The 13386-nt window shown below is 42.0% G+C and overlaps 1 protein-coding gene across 1 annotated transcript; it reads left to right on the top strand.

Moving 5' to 3' along the window:
• Positions 1–2250: 2250 nt before the first annotated feature.
• Positions 2251–11982, top strand: LOC127571313 (ankyrin repeat domain-containing protein 10-like). The gene is made up of 6 exons (XM_052017585.1): positions 2251–2311; positions 3810–3936; positions 5433–5623; positions 6739–6932; positions 8691–8819; positions 11878–11982. The coding sequence occupies exons 3-6, from the start codon at positions 5443–5445 to the stop codon at positions 11980–11982; spliced, it is 609 nt and encodes a 202-aa protein (XP_051873545.1). The 5' UTR covers positions 2251–2311; positions 3810–3936; positions 5433–5442.
• The last annotated feature ends 1404 nt before the right edge of the window (positions 11983–13386 follow it).

Genomic DNA, 13386 nt, shown 5'->3' with positions numbered 1-13386 from the left:
GCATCTGTCACTGAGGATCCTCACCATCCAGGACATGCCCTCTTCTCGTTACTACCATTGGGGAGGAGGTACAGGAGCCTATATCAGCTTCCCCTCCACCATCAGATTCATGAATGATCCATGAACACTACCTCATTATTCCTTTTTTTTTGCACTATTTGTTTATTTATTTATTTTGTAATTTATAGTAATTTTTATGTCTAGGACTGTATTGCTGCAAAACAACAACACTGACATCATATAAGTCAGTGATAATATGATGTGAAATTTGTTATAAACCTGATTCTGATGTAGATCAGTCACAATCTAAATGAAGGGTAGAGTAGCTTCTAAAGGCCCAAAGACCTATCCCTGCTCCAATTTCTTAAGTTCTTACATCTTTAAGTTCTCAAGAAGAGATGATCAGGCAGACAGAGGAAAAGGTTCAAGGACCTGCTCAAAGCTTCCCTAAGAAGATGCTTCATCCAACCTGCTCACTGGGTCCTCTGAATCTCTGGCCCATAATTGCTCAAAGGAGCATTCAGAATGGTATTGAGTCCATGCATCAGAAGCATACAGAAGCCAGCACATACAGAGAAGCACACCATCACCCGCTCTGTAGGAGTCTCCTGCACCATTCTGTGGATCCCATGTTGACTTCATCAATCACTTTGAAACCCACAGAGTGGTAGCAAGTCATCCTCATTCCTGACAAATGCCCTGGGAACATTTTCCGAACTAGAATGTGCTATGGCTCCAATTGTAATGAATTCAAATGTGTTTCTTTGTAGTTTTTCCTGTGAAACTGACACTGCGTGAGATACAGCGAGTCCTCTACCAATGCCATTCATTGGAAATATCTGGATGTAGTCTGGATCCTCAGATGATTTAAGAAAAGTGTCAGGTTCTGTGGACTTTGTAGCAAACTCTGAATTACTCCATTCGGAAAGACCCATTTTCTGAGATGTGCAGCATCATGGCTATGCATATGCCAATTGTACTCTGAAGTTCTTGCAGATAGTCGAACAGCCTGTCATGTCTGAGTGTAGTTTGCCCACTCAATGTAACTCCATTCTTGGGCTCCATGTTAGGTTGTAAATGTCATTAATTGATGCCAACCCACAGGGGCATCTTCCACTAAATTCCTTTGATCTCTTCCTATTTGTAGTCTCCTTATTACCACCCTGAAGGCTTAAGGAATTATTATTTTTTAATTTTTTTTAATTTTATTTACAGCAGGGTAACAGGCCCTTTCGGCCCAACGAGTCCGCGCCACCCATGGACAGTGGTAGGTGTCTGGAATGTGTTGCCGGGGGTTGTGGTGGAAGCAGACACAATAGTGGTGTTTAAGAGGCATTTAGACAGGCACATGAGGGATATGGATCATATGCAGGCAGATAGGTTTAGTTTAATCTGGCATCAAGACCTTACAGAGGTGTATAAAATTATGAGGGGTATTGGTATTGGTTTATTATTGTCACTTGTACCAAGGTATGTGAAAGTGACATCTTGCATTCCATTCAGACAGATCAATTCATTACACAGTGCAGATACATTGAGTAAGTACACAGTGCATTGAGGTAGTACAGGGTAACAACAATAACAGAATACAGCGTAAAGTGTCACAGCTACAGGGAAGTGCATTGCAGGTAGACAATACGGTGCAAGGTCAGACAAGGAAAATTGTGAGGTCAAGAGTCCATCTCATCATATAAGGGAACCATTCGATATTAGATAGGTTGAATGTACACAGTCTTTTTCCCAGGGAAAGGGAACTAAAATCTAGAGGTTTAAGGTGAGAGGAGAAAGATTTAAGAGACCTGAAAGGGCAACTCCTTCGCGCAGAGGGTGGTGCATATGTGGAATGAGCTGCCAGAGAAAGTAGTTGAGGCAGGTACAATAAAAAAAATTTTAAAAACATTTGGATAAGTACACGGATAAGAAAGGTTGAGAGGATATGGGCCAAACCCGGACAAATGTGATGAGCTTAGGTGAGCACCATGGTTGGGATGGTAGAGTTGGGCCGCAGAGTTGTTTCCATGCTATAATGGTCAGCACAGACACTGTGGGCCGAAGGGTCTGTACCTGCGCTGTTCTATATACGGAATATTTAAAAAAAAACAAATAAATAGTCTTACTGTAAGGGGCGACTTTGGGAGCTTCAGGGGCATGGGTCTGTGTGTCGGGGACGCGCACGCACTCAGGGTAGCTTTACGTGCGGGTTTGGGGACGCGAACGCGCCCTCGCAGACAGGCTGAGGAACAGGACGGCGTTCAGCACCGCGGAGAGCGCCGGCTGGCCGAGCGGCGTGAGCCCGGTAACAGGCAACGAAGTGAGGACGGGGGGGGGGGGGGGGGCTTGCAACTGGGGCCTGGCTCCGGTAATGTGTTCTGACCCTGGTGGGCGGCGGTCTGTTCGCCTCCCTCCCCCACCTCGGAGGGTAGGCGGGGGCTGGGTTGCAACCCGAGCCCCCCGGGCGTTAATGCAGCAATTCCCGGCGTGTGCACCCTGCAAAGCTCAGGCAGTGCTGTTGGCATTGAAGATAGAGGGGCCCAGACTTCCTCCACCTCTTCCCCCGCTCTATCGGTGTCTATTCAATTAGTTTTATTTGGACGGTCTTGCAGATCCAAGTTCAGTTATGTATTTTAAATTCCGATATCAATGGAGCTCCAGGGTTTTGGAGCAAAAAATACAAGCTACTGGGGGAACTCAGTGGGCCAGGCAGCATGAATGCAAAGGGGGTCACTGGGGTTGTTGGATTTCAAAATGTCACCAGAAGTGTGACACACTTAGTCACCCCCACCCTGCCTGGAGTGAGATAGCACCATCGAAAACTGTCCCCTAGGTGCAGATGTGCCTCTTGGAAGGTCACTGAACATGGGAACCCAGCCACCAGTGCCCCTACAGATTATGTGTAAACTCTTAAATTAAGCATAAACTTTTATAATGCAAAAAATGCTTAAAGTCATTCAGTAACGACAGGCATGGCTCGTTTGGCAATGATGAGGCCATGCGGGCTCGGTTGGCTCTCTGTTTCATTCCTAGGTAGTGGTGGTCAATATCAGCCAGTGTGGTAGGTAATTGGTTATTGGTTTATTATTGCCACATGTACCGAGATACAGTGAAAAGCTTTTGTTTGCATGCCATCCAAACAGTAAAAAAGGGGAAAAAAATTGCAGAATATAGTGTTGCAGTTACAGAGAAAGTGCAGTGCAGGTAAACAGCTAAAGTGCAAGGGCCACGATGAAGTGGACTGAGAGATCAAGAGTTTATCTTCAGCTTATAAGATATCCATTCAAGATTCTGATAACAGCAGGATAGAAACCATCCTTGAGATTGTTGTTACGTGTTCTCAAGCTTTTGTGCAAGACCTCTTCAATTAGCTTCAGCTTCTCTGTATTTCAAAGGGGAAAATTATTCTTTCTGCTCCTGCTGATCATCTCCAGAAATCCCAGGGCATGACTGGGCAATGCTGAGGGATTGGGGCAGGGTGACAGACTCCAAAAGTTGAATACACTACTGTCACTTGCAGCAGGGAGAACTCTGTCTGCTTGGGTAAGGGCAGCAGAATCAAAATTATTTTGATGTCATTGGAAGAAATGGCAAAGGAAGAAAACTAAAAATGTGTTTTCTCTTTAAGTAAAGATAGGGTTTTCCCTTGAATTTTTATCTGGTGAAATGAAAATGTTTCAATATTCAAATCTTCAATAAGCAAGGATTTGTGTTTCAACTGTATTTTTCTTGGCAGTCACAGGAATTTAGTGACTAGCTATTAAAGTTAGAATTTGTACTTTACACCTTTTTAAATACATTTATTACATCATATACAGAGCATTGCAGTCTGGTCTTCAATTGCCCAGGAACAATTCATCCAAGAGAGGGCAAAATCATGATTGTACCTCCATGAATCAATAACATTACTTTGAAAACTCTGAGGAAGGATATTCATGACTACTGGTAGGTATGCTTTTAAATCATCTTGGTAAACTTTAGATTACTATTCACAGAATCCAATTAATTGGTTACTTTCAATTCAACAGTAAGAACATGGTACTTTAGAAGCCTAAATGGGGAAAAATAATGCTAGAAGAAGCCCAAAAAAATGTTATGTCAAACTTGGTTGTCTTCTCTATGAGAAAGAACCTTTGCACAACAGCACAATTCAGATCAATTCAAGAAGACTTTGATTTAATGGTCCAACATCAATTTTCAGGTTTTAAAATGGAAGAATAACCCTTTGGACTTCCTGATACACCCACCATAAATCAAGACGGGGAAGTCAGGATGAAGGCAAATTTACACAGAATCTTTAAATATTGGGCTCCACCATAATTTTCTCTGGAGCTTGTCTTTGGAACTGTTAATATGCCAATGTTAACTGTTAATATACTCATTTATATGGAGAATGAGTATGAGTATGATAAACCGACCTGAGTCGTACTGGGCAGCCAAATGTCCAGTAAAACTGAGGCAAACGATTGCTCCCCAATCCTATTATCCAATTTAACATAGATAGAGTCCTTATAGGTAAAAGACAAGATTTTCACACAGAAAGTACCTTCAGCATAGAATATCACACTATGAGCAGTCTTGGAAGCAAAAGACATCATAGTTTTTGAAAGGAAGTGGATAAATATTTAAAGAAGTTTGAAGGGATAAGGGGAGAAAAACAATAGATTTAAATTTAATCCAGAAATCCAGCACAGCTGTGAAAAATCAGATGACCTTAATCTATGTTTAAAAATATTCAAAACCTGGTTTGTGCATGATTTAATGCCAAATAGGTAGTGGCTTTGTTCAGTGGTTAGAGTATGCTGTATAGTTCTTGTCACTTCACTACAGGAAGAACGTGGTAGCATTAGGGAGGGTGCAGAAGAAATGTACAAGGATGTTGCCAGTGCTGGAGAGTTGTAATTAAGAGACTGTCCAGGCTGGGTTGTTTTCTTTGAAACAACAGAGACTATAGGGTTATTTGAAATTCCTTAATTAAATTATGAGAACTGAGATAGGGTAAATAGAAAGGACCTATTTCCTCTAACAGAGAAGTGAATAATTAGGGGGCATAGATTTATGTTAATTGGTACAAGATTATCAGCGAGACGAGAAAGAATGATTTCACTTAGCGAGTAGTAGGCGTCGAGAACTCGGTACCAAAAAAGATTGAGTCACAAGCCCATACTACATTTAAAAAATTCTTGGATGAGCACTTGAAGAGCCATAACCTCATGTCTATAGATCAGGAATTGGGAAGTTGCATTAACCTAAGGACATTTTTAGCAGCAATAGACATGATGAGCTAAATACTCTCCCTTTTTGCAGGAATTTTCTATGATTCTATGAATGGTTAAAGCACGTGCACTTGTTTTAAATGTTGAAATGGTGGGTTTGTGTTTGTCAGGAGTGCATTATTATTGTTCATATTCTATCACACCCGGTGCCTTTGTCCCTGGCAGAAGTACTACAATGGGATTTCATATTAGCTCCATGTCCGGGACGGAACTGAAAAGCACCAGATTTCAGACAGGTGCAGATGAGGAAAGACAGTATCGCACAGCTCCCAATTACAACTACAAATGGACTGATCTGCACTGTGAGGCAAGCCGAGGGAACTTTGAAAGGCTACAGGCCTTGCTCCGTGTTGCAGGTACAACAGGCCAGCTCTTTCAATTTCACGAGGTCTATCAGAGATGGTCACAGTATCAGTGGTGGACCACCGTCCTCTCACCTTTAGGAAGGACAGTATCATGCATTTGCATTGCATTGTAATGAACAGAACAAGCCAGGTTGCTTTATCAACTTATTAAGACATCACGAAGTAAGAGGGGAGTTAAAAATTAAAAATTGGTCATATTGATGAGGCTTTTAAAGGTGAAGGGAAGGGACAAAAGTAAAGAGAGACTGTTCCAGAGAGTCCGACTGAGGTGCCTGCCATTGAGGACAGAGTGGGTGGAGGAGGAAAGACGATGAGAATACTTGGACCAAGGGTTGGAGAAGATTACAGAGGTCAATCATTGCACAATGATGCAGCAATTAGTAAATGAGGAGTGGAATTGCTAATTAAACAGTGGTCAATAGAAGTTGGATCTAAAAGAGAAAATGGGTGGCCAGAGATTGTAATGTCTCAGGTACAGAAGCTTAGGTGAGCACTAAAGATAGTGTTGGAGAAGTCAAGTCCAGAGATTACAACCAATTTGTAACAATTATGTAGCATTGGAGTGGAAGTCAGAGATATCTATGATGTGGGCTTTAAAATTCATATTAGAATTACACAGAGCATTCAGGTTGCCTGTTAAATGAAAGCCCGCTATGATTTATCCACAATATTTAGTACAGTGAGAATAGTTGACAGCCTCCTCTGTCCAGGGGAGCTTGTAAAACACAATGCAGCAGAAACTGGTTCTTTCACCCTTGGAATGTGACCCTGGTTGTTTTTGGTGTAGTTATTACAGTGCAGTGAAGATTGTGCTTCAATTTCAGTAAGTACTTGGGATTTAAACAAATGCAAAGATTCCCCAGTACAAATCAGAGCTTATCAATAAATACATGAAGAAACATCTCAATGCTAGGCTTACATAGTGGGACAGAGTATGGGTATAGTTATTATTTTGCAGTGATAATATCCTTATTTGTACATTCACAAAAAGTGAACAAGATCCATGTACGTAATTATGTGGAAAAGCTCTGAGGCATAATAAAACACTTTTATGTGTCAAGTACTACGCTTTGATGTCACTTTTTGATTTTGGTGTGCCATTTCAGGTGAGGATCAGATCAATAAGAAGGATTACTATGGCAAGAGCCCCCTCTACTGGGCTGCCTATAAAGGGCAGCGAGCTTGCATCGAGTTACTACTGGAATATGGTGCAGATGCCAACAGTCAGTGTAAACATGGGGCAACCCCACTCCATGCAGTAATTGGGCTGTTTCCTGATTGCGCTCTGCTGCTCATACAGGTTAGTGCTGTGGCATGGCATTGATCACAATATCTTAGTCATTCCATACTAACATGGGATAATCACCAGTAACCCATAGCACCATAAACTAAGGCGAGAACTCAAGGGATATCAGAACACAGCCTGAGATGGTAATACTGCTTGAACTGGTAATAAATGGACTTTTTCTTCAAGAGACTTTTAGATAGGCACATGAATATGTAGAGAATGGAGGGATATGGACCATGTGCAGGTAGAAGAGATTTAGTTTAATTTGGCATCTTGTTTGGCAGAGACATCGTGGGCAGAAGGGCCTGTTCCAGTGATGCATTGTTCTATGTTCCATGTTTAACAGAATTTAGCTGGTAAAGGTAGTTCTGACCAGGAATAAATGTTTTACTCTTTGAGAAAGTATCAGCCAGAGTGGACGGAGGGGATCCAATTCGGGATGGTGCCGGAGTGTGGCGACTCGTTGCAAGCTGCTCTCTACAGATCTACTCATTACCCTTACTATAAGTTGTTCATCAAAGCACTCTGTACTAACCCAATGTAACTGCACTGTGGAATGAATTGACCTGTACGATCGGTATGCAAGACAAGTTTTCACTGTACCTCGGTACAAGTGACAATAGTAAACCAATACCAATACCCAACTAATGATCACGTTCTGTTTTTACAGACGTCCTTAAGTCAACTTTGTCTATAAGTCAGAAAACACACAAAAATCACTCACTTATGTTAACCATACCTCCACGGTATGGTAACAAATGGCATCAAAAACATAAGACTGAACAGAAAGAACAATTTACTAAAAATGGAGAGAGAAATGAAACTAGTTCTACCATTTGTAGGAAAAGAACGTATGTACATGTATTGGATTTTTTAATCTAATAATATTATGGGAGTTCATTTGTATCTATGGGTGTCCTTAAGTCGGATGTTCGTAACCCAGGGGTGGCTTGTAGATGTAAAATGTTTGGATTTCCAAAAGGCCTTAAACAAGATGCTAAGCATAACATTTTGCAAGATATGGGTTTGTTGTATTGGAATTAATATATTAGCGTGGATAGGTGATTGACTAACCAGCAGGAAGCAGTGAGTAGAGAACAGGGTTTTCAGGGTGGCACCCTGTACCCAGGAGTTATTTACAATATACATTAAGGATTTAGAGGAAGGAAGAAAATGTAGAGTAGCCAAGTTTGCAGAACGGACAAAAGCAGGGGAGGAGTGGGTGCAAGGCGAGTTGTAAGGAGGAAAGCAAACAGGCACTGAAGTTAGTAACAACATGAGACTTCTTCTCCACAGTTTTATACCTACTTCCTTGACAATTGGAATAAATGTAATTTTCTTTAGCCATATATTCTCCTGCAGGAAATCTATGTTGGATGGCGTGCTGGCATAGATCCAGCGGTAAGACATGAGCTGTAGTTTATTTCATTTTTGCAAAAGCAAATATGCACTTCACTATGAGAAAAGGAATCAGAAGGGGAACATCTACAGGCTGTTCTTCATCACACTGCAGCTGGTGACCGTGTAGAACTGCAGAAGTTTAAACATCATGTTATGTGCCCAGAGTTTTGGTTGGAGATGACTATCAAAGCAAAAAAGTGAAATACTTCGCAGAAAATTAATTGTGGATGAAACTCCTTCCTTCTCACTAAACACTCATTCATCTTGCATTGTGTAATTCTATTCCAGGGATTTCTGAAAGAATAGCTGGAATAATTTGCATTTATTGGTTTAGAGTCAAGCTTTGCTGCCTTGTCTTTTCCATTTCAGAATGGAGCAGATGTAGATCTTCCTGACAATTGGGGTGTGACACCAATGTACCTGGCTGCCTGCAGTGGACAACTTGACTGTTTGCGGCTACTTGTCCTATCTGGAGCAAAAATCACATACAGAAATAAGGTATGGAAGGAAAAAGAAACATCAGAGTACTAGCAAACTTTAGGCAGTTGGGTAGATCTTGACTTATGCAGCATGGTAAAATAGCTGATGGCAGCCCAGCTTATATCTATTTCCAGTGACTTCTCGCATTAAATTAGACACACTTCAGCCCATCCAACTGATTGCAATTTTGCACAGTCTTTCTACACACTGCATCTACGTGTACACTAAATGCACCAACCCCTTGACCTATCACCTTGGGTTCCCATCCCCCTGCCAACTAGTTAACCCTCCCAACAGTTCTAGCAAAACCTGCCCACAAGAAAATTGGTCCCCCTCCAGTTCAGGTATAACCATCCCTTTTGTACAGGTTGTACCTTCCCCAGAAGAGATCCAATGATCAACAATCTGAAACCCTGCCCCTTGCACCAACTCCTCAGCCACGCGTTCATCTGCCAAATCACCTATTCTTGCCCTCAGAGGCACATGGTCACCAGGCAGCAATCTAGAGATTACTACTCTTGATGTCCTGCTTTTCAGCTTCCTACCAAGCTCCCTATATTCCCTCTTCAGGACCTCATCTCTTTTCCTACCTATGTCATTGGTACCAATATATACCACGATCTCTGGCTGTTCGCCCTCCCCTTCAGAATGCTGTGGGCCCATCCAAGATGTCCCTGACCCTGACACCAGGGAGGCAACATACCATCCAGGAGTCTCTTTCACATCCATAGAATATCCTGTTGGCCCCCTTAGTATGGATCCCCCTATCACTACCGCCCTCCTCTTCTCCCCCCTTCCCTTCTGCACCACACGACCTGGCTCAGTGCCAGAGACCTGGTCACTGTGGCTTTCCCCTGGTAGTCGTCCCCCCCAACAGTATCCAAAGCGGCATACCCGTTATTCCAGGAACAGCCACAGGGGTACTCTGCACTACCTGCCTATTCTCCTTCCTTCTCCTGACAGTCACCCAGCTGCCTGCCTCCTGCAGCTTAGGAGTGACTGCCTCCCTGTAACTCTTATCTATGAACTCCTCGTTCTCCCGTAGGAGTCGAAGGTCATCCAGCTGCAGCTCCAGTTCCTTAACATGGTCTCTAAGGAGCTGCAGCTGGATGCACCTCATGTAGCTGTAGCTATCAGGGAGACTGGAGGTCTCCAGAACTCCACATCTCACAAGATGAACACACCACTGGCCCTGGAGCCATTCTAAACTACTCTAGCCTGGCCACTAAAGGAAAAATCAGAAAAAGAAAGACATAAGGAAAACTTACCAGAGACTTACCTTAGCCTCCGCCTCCTCTCGCCAAAGCCTCAAGTGCTCCACTCTAACGCTGGTCAACTCCAAGAATGGCCGCTCCACTTATACCTACTGTCCTTTTATTCGCTGATGTTTAATTAGCCAATCAACTAGTAACAATTTGGCAAATGTGCCTCTGTGTAGACTCTTGCAAGCACGCACACAGAGACTCACTTCTTTTCAAGCTCCCACTCAAAATCCTGACTCTGCAAGGTGAAACTCACAAATTCATTCTATAGTTCAAACATAGTTATTTAAGAAATTTCCAGTGAAATTGGAGAAATGTGACTGTTTTTTCATTAGGAAATATATATTGATTTTCTAGTGATGTTCAGTGGCATGGTACAGCGTGAGGCTAAATCAGTAATCTAACTTACATGGAACTGAATTAATGGGTGAGTTGTTTGCCCTTGATGAAGGGGAGACAGGTGATGCTTGTGACCCTGCAGTCTGTGACTATATGGTTCTGTACAGGGATGGGTTGGGAGGGCAGCGATGAAATTTTTTCTACCCACTTTTTCCCACTTCTGGCTTTTACTCATCATGGTTTCAGCTCAGCCCTGTGCCTGATTGATGTTGAACAGAAAGAACTTGCATTTATATCGCACCTTTCATGACCCCAGGAACTCCCAAAGAACCCCATGTCCAAGTTTAGTACTTTGATGTGTATTCACAGTTGTAATATTGGAGGTGTAGCAAATATTCAGCACAGGACGATGCCCCAAAGCAAAATAAGACAATAGTGTTCCAATGATATTGCCCATCATTTGGAAATCCAAAATATTGCTTCAATGGCTTTGAATAAGATGTTAATAATTAATTGTAAAAGTGGTAATGTAATGTGAGCACAGGTTCAAGTACAATCATGTGTTCCTGAATTCAACCATTGTTTCAGAGGGACTTGGCTGTCATGAAAGGCAGGATTGCATTGGTCTAAGTGCTGGTAACCGCCCCTATCTTCCTGATCACAGACATACAGAATGTAATTAATTAATAAGGTTTTGTTGTGTGAGAGTAGTATAACAGTTAGTGCTACTGGCTCACAGCTCCAGCAAGTCAGGGCCAATCCTGACCTCTGGTCTCTGGTGCTGTCAGTGAGGAGTTGTTCTTATGACCATGTGGGTTTCCCCCCAGGTGCTCAAGTTCCCCCCCCCCCCCCCCCACCACCACATCCCAAAGATGTGCTGGATGTTAGATTAATTGGCTTCTGTAATTGGCTACGTGTAGGTGAACTCTAAAACTTACTGCTCAATATAGTTCTTTACATTTCCATTTAAAACAGTTTTTTTGTTATTTCAAACAGTTAAAAAGGGGACAGCCATATTTATCATTTTGGTGAGCAGATATTAAGGTGGAGAAATTTGAACTTATGTTGTTATCACAGTATTAGACTTGATACTCAAACCAAATGAAGTGCTTCTACTTAAGACCAGGGCTCAGGGCTGTATGCAAGGGGAGAAAGAGATGTGCCCTCGATTAGAGAATAACATTTTCAGATTAATGTCATAGAAGTAAATAGAGCAGAATTTTTTTTAAAGATAAAATATTTTCTTTGCTTTTTAGCCAACCATGATCAATTTAAATAAATTGAGACAATATTAGAACAAAAGAGGGAAATTTAACTCTTAAATGTTTTAAATTGATATTAAATTGCCCTATTTGTTTTAGACTGGAGACTCCCCTCTGCGGCCCCAATGCAGTTTAAGTTAAAGTTGTGAAAGTTTGCAGCTAATGAACCACTTCTTGTAGCCAATGACACTTCGAAGTTTGCTATTATTTCAGAACACTGGAGAGGCCCCCAAGCAATTGGCTTCCAAGACCAACTTTCTGTCCTGGATAGATGGTTATCGGAAGAACCCACCATCATTGAAGCAACCTGTCGGCTGAAAATCCGTGAGTTTGTTGGCTATCGGAGACTGCAAGCCATCAGGACATTTTCACATCCCACAGTCTCTGAAAAATTACCTATGTTAAGGACCTTACATTGGAAGATTCTGCATCAGGGGTTGGTTTGTTGTAACTTATGTAAGCTCCCCTTTTCAACATCCAGAGTGAATTTTCAGTTACATTACTATCAGGATCCCTGACATTTAAAGTGCCTGTACACTGCCCATTCAGCTCAGAGCTTGCAAGATTCCAATGTTAATCACTCCTGAGAAGGCTGTGGTTTATTTATTTGATGGAATTTCTGTTTTTTTTAATTGTTCCTTTACAAAAAAAACTGCTTTAGGCAGAAAAATGGATACCGAGCACAATTAGAGTTTCTCAGAATAAGTAACTTGAAAATCTGTAATGGAATTAGAAACTTGAAAAATCTGTAATGGAATTAGACATTGGAACTTGAAATGAGTGGAAGGAGGTTCAGCAACTGGAAATGAGGTGGAGCACGTTGGGGGACTTCTATCAGTGCTGACGAGCTCTTGCTGGTTGACCCATTTCGCTGTAGCATCACACAATGGATAATGATGTTGGAAGCAAATGATGTCATAGTAGTTGCCACATGAATCTGCTTTGCTATTACCTTGAACACTTTATTATTGTCATGCAACACACACAAAATGCTGGAGGAACTCAGCAGGTCAGGCAGCATCTATGGAGGGAAATAAACAGTTGATGTTTCGGGTCAAGACCCTTCATCAGGACTGCCGTTTTTTTGTGTGTGCTCCAGATTCCAGCATCTGCAGAATCTCCTTGTGTCTTTATTTTGTCACAAACCAGCAACAAAAGAAACACACTGAGCATGATTCAGTGTTAAAAACTATTTTATTAATCACTACTTATGAAATACGTAAAATAAAAGTAACAATGTTAGTATGTTAGAATTCAAGAATGTTAACCTCGAACGTTAACCCCAAAACTAAACCTCTTCGTGTGTGTGTGTGACAAAGTCCAAAACTTCCAGTTCCGGAATGGTTCTTAAGTTCAGTTCCGCAAGCCATAAGGTGAAACATGAGCAAGGGCTTCTTCAACAACCACCGTTGTCTGAAGATAAGATGTAGATGTAGAAAAACATAGAGAGAGTACATACGAAATCCAGATGTTCCACGATGGAACCCAAACGACACTTCAGTGTTTACTCGGTAGTGACTTCCTCACCCCGAAAAGCATCCGAAACCGTGGTCGTCCACACATAAATACCTGTTTCCTTCTACAGGTCAGCAACAAAGTGAACTCCACCGGATTACTTCCAACTTCCATACATGGATTTCAGTGGTAAACACAGTTATTGTTTCTCATCCATCGATAGAGAAAACAAGCAGGCTGGTGTCTCTCTCCCTTCTCTCTCTCTCT

This window comes from Pristis pectinata, chromosome 6 (assembly GCF_009764475.1).
Source record: "Pristis pectinata isolate sPriPec2 chromosome 6, sPriPec2.1.pri, whole genome shotgun sequence".
In the NCBI taxonomy this organism is placed as follows: domain Eukaryota; kingdom Metazoa; phylum Chordata; class Chondrichthyes; order Rhinopristiformes; family Pristidae; genus Pristis; species Pristis pectinata.
The sequence above is the reverse complement of the archived record's forward strand: the minus strand, read 5'-3'. Positions and strand labels throughout refer to the sequence as shown.